Source organism: Salvelinus alpinus, chromosome 24 (genome assembly GCF_045679555.1).
Source record: "Salvelinus alpinus chromosome 24, SLU_Salpinus.1, whole genome shotgun sequence".
NCBI lineage: Eukaryota > Metazoa > Chordata > Actinopteri > Salmoniformes > Salmonidae > Salvelinus > Salvelinus alpinus.
Window position 1 is genome coordinate 33259272 of NC_092109.1, and position 8722 is coordinate 33267993.

Sequence of the window (8722 nt, forward strand, 5' to 3'; positions counted from 1 at the left end):
TCCACATAATTTTCCTGCCTCATGATGCCATCTATTTTGTGAAGTGCACCAGTCCCTTCTGCAGCAAAGCACCCCCACAACATGATGCTGCCACCCCCGTGCTTCACGGTTGGGATGGTGTTCTTCGGCTTGCAAGCCTCTCACTTTTTCCTCCAAGCATACCAATGGCCATTATGGCCAAACAGTTCTATTTTTGTTACATCAGACCAGAGGACATTTCTCCAAAAAGTACAATCTTTGTCCCCATGTGCAGTTGCTAACCGTAGTCTGGCTTTTTTATGGAGCAGTGGCTTCTTCCTTGCTGAGCGGCCTTTCAGGTTATGTCGATTATAGGACTCGTTTTTCTGTGGATACAGATACTTTTATACCTGTTTCCTCCAGCATCTTCACAAGGTCCTTTGCTGCTGTTCTGGGATTGATTTGCACTTTTCGCACCAAAGTACGTTCATCTCTAGGAGACGGAACGCGTTTCCTTCCTGAGCGGTATGACGGCTGCGTGTTCCCATGGTGTTTATACTTGCGTACTATTGTTTGTACAGATGAACGTGGTACCTTCAGGCGTTTGGAAATTGTTCCCAAGGATGAACCAGACTTGTGGAGGTCTACAATTTTGTTTCTGAGGTCTTGGCTGATTTCTTTAGATTTTCCCATGATGTCAAGCAAAGAGGCACTGAGTTTGAAGGTAGGCCTTGAAATACATCCGCAGGTACACTTCCAATTGACTCAAGTTATGTCAATTATCCTATCAGAAGCTTCTGAAGCCATGACATAATTTTCTGGAATTTTCCAAGCTGTTTAAAGGCAGGGTCAACTTAGTGTATGTAAACTTCTGACTCACTGGAATTGTGATACAGTGAATTATAAGTGAATAATCTGTCTGTAAACAAGTGTTGGGAAAATGACTTGTGTCATGCACAAAGTAGATGTCCTAACCGACTTGCCAAAACTATAGTTTGTTAACAAGAAATTTGTGGAGTGGTTGAAAAACAAGTTTTAATGACTCCAACCTACGTGTATGTAAACTTTCGACTTCAACTGTACATAAGTATTCAGACCCTTTGCTATGAGACTCGAAATTGAGCTCATGTGCATCCTGTTTCCGTTGATCATCCTTGAGATGTTTTTACAACTTGATTGGAGTCCTCCTGTGGTAAATTCAATTGACTGGACATGATTTGGAAAGGCACACTACTGTCTATATAAGGTGCCACAGTTGACCGTGCATGTCAGAGCAAAAACCAAGCCATGAGGTCGACGGAATTGTCCGAAGAGCTCTGAGACAGGATTGTGCTGAGGCACAGATCTGGGGAAGGGTACCAAAAAATGTCTGCAGCATTGAAGGTCCCCAAGAACACGGTTGCTTTCTTAAATAGAAGAAGTTTGGAACCACCAAGACTCTCCCTAGAGCTGGCCGCCCGCCCAAACTGAGCAATCGGGGGAGAAGAGCCTTGATCAGGGAGGTGACCAAGAACCTGATGGTCACACTGACAGAGCTCTGTGGAGATGGGAGAACCTTCCAGAAGGACAACCATCTCAACCATCAACTTCACCAATCAGGTCTTTATGGTTGAGTGGCCAGACGGAAGCCACTCCTCAGTAAAAGGCACAGCCCGCTTGGAGTTGGCCAAAAGGCACCTAAAGACTCTTAGACCATGAGAAACAAGAATCTCTGGTCTGATGAAACCAAGATTGAGCTCTTTGGCCTGAATGCCAACTGTCACGATGAAGCATGGTGTGGCAGCATCATGCTGTGGGGATGTTTTTCAGCGGCAGGGACTGGGAGACTAGTTAAGATCGAGGGAAAGATGAATGGAGCAAAGTACAGTGATCCTTGATGAAAACATGATCCAGAGCGCTCAGGACCTTAGACTGGGGTGAAGGTTCACCTTCCAATAAGACAACGACCCTAAGCACACAGCCAAGACAATGCAGGAATGTCTCAATGTCCTTGAGTGTCCCAGCCAGAGCCCGGACTTGAACCCGATCTAACATCTGTGGAGAGACATGAAAATAGCTGTGCAGCAACGCTCCCCATCCAACCTGACAGAGTTTGAGACGATCTGCAGAGAAGAATGGGAGAAATTCCCCAAATACAGGTGTGCCAAGCTTCATACCCAAGGACACTTGAGGCTGTAATCGCTGCCAAAGGTGCTTCAACAAAGTACTGAGTAAAGGGTCTGAATGTAAGTGTCATATTTACGATTTTTGTTTTATATTTGCAAACATTTCTAAAAACCTGTTTTTGCATCGTCATTATGAGGTAGTGTGTAGATTGATGAGGGAAAAAACAACCATTTAACCCATTTTAGAATAAGGCTGTAACGTAATAAAATGTGGGGGAAATGAAGGGGTCTGAATACTTTCCAAATGCACTGTACATACAACACACACTGACCGTGTGTGATAAGACTGTTGAAATCCCTGTGTTTCTCCTGCAGGTTACAGAAGGGTTGTGGAGCTGGCTGTAATAGTGGGGGAAACATCGAGGACTCTGACTGCGGCGGCGGCGGCTCCACATCCATCTCCAACAACCCATTGGCTCACACCACCCAGAGCACCCCGGCCTCCAGCCTTCCCCAGCCCCACTTCACCTTCATCCACCCCCCCATGGGTGAGCCCAGGACCCCACCACTCAACTACAACCTCTAATGATGTCTACTGTTCAGCTGCAGCTAGCTATTATAACAATATCAATACTGACAGTATGCTGATAACATAGCAATGTTTGTATAATGATATTTTTGAAGTGAATGAAATAAGTTGCTTTGTCTCCGTAGGAACTGACAACCCTGTGGGCCCCACCCCCACCTGGCCCCACCACCCTCAGCCCCTCCCCTTGGCTCTGCTCAGCCAGTCAGAGGGCAGGATGGACGCTGGGCTAGTTACCTCCCTCCACCGGACCTCATCCATCCAGGGTCTCCTGGGTCAGCACCTGTCCAGCTCCCAGCTGTCCTTCAGCAGTTCTGTGGTCATGGCTCCCCTGCCTGGCCCAGGCAGCTTCCTGGACGGAGCGCACAGAGGGTCCGGGCGGGCAGGACTGGGACATGGCCTGCCCTACGAGGGTCTCTACGGGAAGTGGAGCATGTCAGGCAGGAAGGGCTTCAACGGGCCAGCTGCAGCTGAGAGTGACGGTGGAGCTTCTCAGTTCATACGGACACAGGTGAGGATGGTGAAACGGTCTAACATGTTGAGTGAAGGTAGAACAGACACTGCATGTACAAAACATGACCAGGTGAATCCAGGTGAAAGCTATGATCCCTTATGGATGTCACTTGTTAAATCCACTTCAAACACTGTATATGAAGGGGAGGAGACAGGTTAAAGAAGGATTTTTAAGCCTTGAAGAAATTGAGACAAAATATTTGCCTTTTCAATGAGATATGGTAGTAGGTGCCAAGAACTGCAACACTGCTGGGTTTTTCACGCTCAACACTTTCCCGTGTGTATGAAGGATGGTCCACCACCCAAAGGATATCTAGCCAACTTGACACAACTGTGGGAAGTATTAAGAGTCAACATGGGCCAGCATCCCTGTGGAACATTTCGACACCTTGTAGAGTCCATGCCCTGACAAATCGAGGCTGTTCTGAGGGGGAAAAGGGGAGGGGCGGGCACAACTCAATATTAGGAAGGTGTCCTTTATGTTTTGTACACTCAATATATAGTCTGTTGGAAGGTGGAGTATGCTGTCAACAGCATGAAAATAATGTAGCTACCTCTTACAACAGGATGTTATGGCTTTCAGATCAGCTTAATGACGGTTGTTTGTTGCGATGGAAACTCAAGAGGTTTCATTAGTTGCGGATATTTACATCTGTGTTTCAGTCTACTCCTCCTGCACTGCCGCCTGGGGCCAGCCCAACACAGGACCCCCTGGGGGTCACCCAGTCCACTGAGACCACGCCCGGGGAGGAGTCCACCGAGCTGCCTTTACTTGAGCACCTGGGCTGAGTCTGCTCTGGAGAACCCCTGCAGCCAAAGCACAGCACCACCATGGCCAGTTCTAGAGTGGGCCTGACCGGCTCCGACCGGACCTATTCCAGCTTCCCAGAGTCATTCCAATGCTCTTCTCTCTCTCAAAGAGACTGGACTCTGAGGTCTGTTACGTTTCTGATGGCAAATCACAACATCTCAACATGTTTTCGAGTACATTTCTTTTCAAGCCTTTGCCATGCTGGATGGATCTGAGGTCTAAATACGTTCCTGTTCTCCTCGGTGAACCACCACAAGGATGCATGTCAAAACTAAATGTACGCCCCCATCCCTAACCCATCCCACCATCTCCCCTCCTAGGACTTGAAACTGGACCTCTATTTGATAGGCCCTCAAGAGTTTCTGTAACAATGGTAACCCTAGCAGGCCAAAAAGCCAGTGCAATTGTAAGGGAGGTTTTTCCTTATGTAATGTTTTTATTTTTTTTTATTAGTTTAGTTCATTTGTCTTCTCCTTCACCTGAGACCTACCAGCAACAGCATAATGACTCAGAAAAGGGAACTCTAATATCCCTGTTGCTGTATGTACAGGTGAAGCCAGAGTTACTACCATAACAAGCCTTGTTCTTTACCCACACTGCCCATCCCTGCTGCTCCAACCTGCTGCACCAACCTGCTGCACCACTGTAGAACTAGTTCACGTTCACCACTGTGGGGATATCCACTCTGAAACTGCAAGGGTCACATCAAGTGACTTGAACAGCTACAATATGACAGGGGTTGGCAACAGGCAGATTTGAAACATTTTATTTGCAAAAATATAAATAATATATTTTTATATCGTTTTTGGTCAAGACTGTAAAATCACCAGGAATTCAGCAAAAAATATACAAATATTTAGGAAATCTGTTCCCAAGTATTCCCACAAATAAAAAGAGACATGATTGTGTCAATGTAATTTTGTATGACATTATTATTTTCAAATACAATCTCTTTTTGGGCTTAGTTTTGGTCAATTTGCAGTGTACAAATTATTACAATTATTTTCCGCCATTCTCTCTGACAAAAATCAGCCCGTGGCTGAATCTAGTTGCTTACCCCTGCCATATGACCAGTCAATATCAACTCCCCACATCACTAGCATAACACACACATTCCAAAACTAATCCAACACCCCTCCCTGTAAAAACATCCTCATACTCATTTGGATATTTATTAGAGGCACTTGACCACAATCAACAATCTCAAGTGTTCTGTCAAAGAGCTTGTTTCAGGGATAAGACTCCCGCCTACTCCTACCTTTCCCAACATTTGGTGCTTTTTCCCAGTGGAGTTTACAGTCCTGTCAGGCCTGGACAAAAGTTCTGAATTTGGGGAGGTCTAATGAGATGTGGTGGGGGGGTGACTCTGGACAGCTGATGGACCAGGACAGAGAGAATGAAAAGAGAAGAGATGCTCACCAGGCAGAGACATTGTTCAGACCACAGGATTCTAAACTGGGAATCTTCTTTCTAAAGCCTTTTAGATTTTTGTGTCCTATTGTTGGGGTGAGTGGAATGTCTTTTTACTTTACTTGAAGAATCACAACTTCCTCAGTGGCTATAGGCCAGTCCACTGAGTTGCCCTAGTGACCAAACGCTCCCTCCCTGACCTGATCCAATCAGCTGTGGACTCTATGCAGTGGGAGGGGCTCAGACAGCTCTGTGTGGAATAGCCACCAGCAAGAGGCCCTTCTGCTTTCCTTGGCTCCAGGCAGCTCTTCCTACTACTAAACTACAGCCCCTCCTGCTACTACTACTACACTTACAACTACTGTTTGTGCTACACACACCTCCAGCGTTTTAGTTGGAAACCAAGTTAAATAAATACTGAAAAACAAAGTTGGCATATTCATTGGATTTCTTGATAACGTCTGGAAGACTGTTAAAAGGGTTTGTCTATTTGACATGCTGATGTGATATAGAAATGTGGAGATTGGACTTGGCTCTTAATTGTATTTTTTTGCCACACGTTTGGTGTCATTTGACACGTTTCACCAAGGTTTCTCTTCTAAGGTGTGTAATATAACTGGAAGTGTTCCTGAGAAGTCATTTTAAAATGTTTGCTCCCACTCCTGCATTTGCCATACCTGCTTTAAGGGTCAAATGAAGGCGCTGATATACTTCTGAGTCCTGCTCCCATGATTTTCTCTCTCTACCCAGAGCACATATCAGACAAGCTGGCTGTCCAACTCTGTTCTGTCCCGAGAGCTATAGGGTCTTACAGCACTACAGTAATCCACATGACTGTCCCCTGGCCAGTTGTGACAAGTCTTTTATATCAATGGTAGAGCTATCTGGAATAACCTTGTGCCATGGTGTAAAGCTGGACCTAGAAGACTGCCTTGTATGCTCCTTTTCACCCCTAACCATCTTAGTTGTTTGGCACCTTTTTAGTTAGACTGAACTGTCTACTAAACTTTCTCTTAGATCTGTCCTTACAGGATGAATGACAACTAATATGTGGAAAAGGGCATTCACAGGGTCTCCCATTGGGAAAGAATGGGAATTCTATGCCATGTACTAATCTTACTGTGTCTATAAGGGGACAGACACAAAAGGATGAGAGTTCTCCAGCACTATGTTAGATGGTATCTAGATACATTAGACTATGGGTAATTATGCAGTAGCAGTTACTTTAGTCTGGATATTGGAAGTCTGAGCCTCATGGTTGAACTCATGGGTCACTACTCAAAGTACCAGGCAAGCAGTGGAGGCTGCTGGGAGGAGCTATAGGAGGACAGGCTCATTGTAATGGCTGGAATGGAACCGTATCAAACACAGGGAAACCACATGTTTGACTCCATTCCATTCATGCCATTACAATGAGCCTGTCCTATAGCTCCTCTCACTAGCCTCCTCTGCAGTCAAGGTGATTCCATTCAGGCTTAGAACCATCTTGAAACACATCTTAAAGGACTTGGAACAAGCACTGTGCTAATGTAGATCTAGTCTCTTTGTTTGTCAGATCATTGGATCTAACTCCATGGCTGTCATGGGGATTGTTGAGGAGGAGCTGGCACCTTCCAGAATTTAACATGTGTGCCCACCCTAGGCTTAGGAAAAGCAGAGCCATTCTGATCAGGGCCCTTTTCTGGTTCTCTTTTCTCATTCTCAGTGTAATATCCAAAGCAACAGGGAGTACTTTTACTACTGGGAGAAAGGAAAGCACTGGACAGACCTGTTACTCGACAGACCTGGGTGTCAATATTAAAAGCGATTTCTTAATCTCTACCATTTATGTACAGCATGTTTTGTATATAAATATACATTTAAAAAATATATATAAATCTATTTTATTATTAGTGCATTTCTGGTTCTTTTTCATGGAAAACTATGTTGAGTCTTAGAGGGGGTTCTCTTATGTTTACCCCTCAGAAGAGATCTGGCTCCTGGGTGGAAGGGCGTTCTTCACATTGAATCATGCAGTTTGGGGAGAATCGATTTAATACTTACTTTGCACTAATGCTGTATACTAGTACACCATCCCACATGTTTTTTTAATGTTATTATTTTAGTCATTTGGGGGGATGTTTTATTTAAACTGTCAGTTGACATTTAAAGTTCTGTACAGTTTTTTTTAACAGTTTTTTTGTGTGATTTTCCCCCCACCCCCTATTTAAATTAAAGATTTTTGTTTAATCATTTGCAAATTAAATGCTGTGGGTGCTTTCATTTACCGTTCCTCAACCTTTGTCAGGCAATGTTATCATTCAGAACTTAGCAATGAACTGGTCTTGAACAGAAACCCAAACACATTTGTTTCAAAATGATGTATTAAACAAATTGTACAGTTATCAGGTATTCTATGCTGAAATGTTTCAATAGCTTCTATGTGATTGCCTGCCTCAAAAAAATGGAGTGAAATGGGAGCTAATGTCTACCTGCAGGGCACAATGAGGTAACCAATGGAATGCTTGTTCGTTCTTAATACTTTATGAAACAAATGTTCAGTTCAATGAGTTTTTGTACAATGTCAATGAGTTTTATCTTATTTTTTGTAGAATGTGTATGGATGTTTGTCTTCCTTGGATTGAGGGATCAAACAAAGGAGTGTTTGATCAGAGAGGGAGTGTACCTTACCTCATTACACTCCTCTTCCTTCCCCTCCACATCCTCTCCTGGCCAGAGCGGTGGAGCCACAGCAGCACCAGGGCCATGGACCTGGAGAATCCCAGGGGAACTGTCTGGAGCTGCAGCAAGAGCACAGCCAGTGAGCGGTACTCAGACTCCAAACACACAGCGCAGTAGTTACAGTAGCTCTGACAGGTTTAATCAACATCCCAAAATCTTTATGAATGCCTTTTTATGAATGCGTATGATTTGATAAGTAATTGGTAGGTAAGAGAACTGAAGAGCATGTGGATCATGCAGGGACTCACAGCTGTATATGGACAGGTTGACGTAACAGTTGTGGGTGCCCAGGAGGTTGGTGCAGCGTTACAGACCAGAGTTCCCAGATGAGATGTTGACTATCTGGACAGAGCTTGATAGGTCCCCTGTCAGAACAACAGTTATTATTGGATACAAACATTGGTTTGTATTTACTACCATACAGTACTGTTTTGATTCCTAAATTAAACATGTGACATCAAAATAGTGTGAGTGACAAACTGTCTTTTTCTGATTGCTCTGCTGTAGCCGAAACTACAGTTAGACTAACTGGTCCAGCAGCCGGCTCGCTCTCTGCCGTAGCAGTTGAGCCTGGGAATGAGGTTCCATTAGACAGGCTCTACTGCTCCTGCAGCATGT

At 44.6% G+C, this 8722-nt stretch overlaps 1 protein-coding gene across 1 annotated transcript in view; it reads left to right on the forward strand.

The window, feature by feature from the left end:
* The window catches only part of LOC139552664 (pecanex-like protein 3), a 28065-nt gene extending 20298 nt beyond the window's left edge, over positions 1–7767 (forward strand). The window contains exons 32-34 of the mRNA XM_071364603.1: positions 2439–2611; positions 2778–3160; positions 3826–7767. Coding sequence (XP_071220704.1) covers positions 2439–2611; positions 2778–3160; positions 3826–3951 — 682 coding nt within the window. The 3' untranslated portion in view covers positions 3952–7767. The remainder of the gene's footprint in view (positions 1–2438; positions 2612–2777; positions 3161–3825) is intronic.
* The last annotated feature ends 955 nt before the right edge of the window (positions 7768–8722 follow it).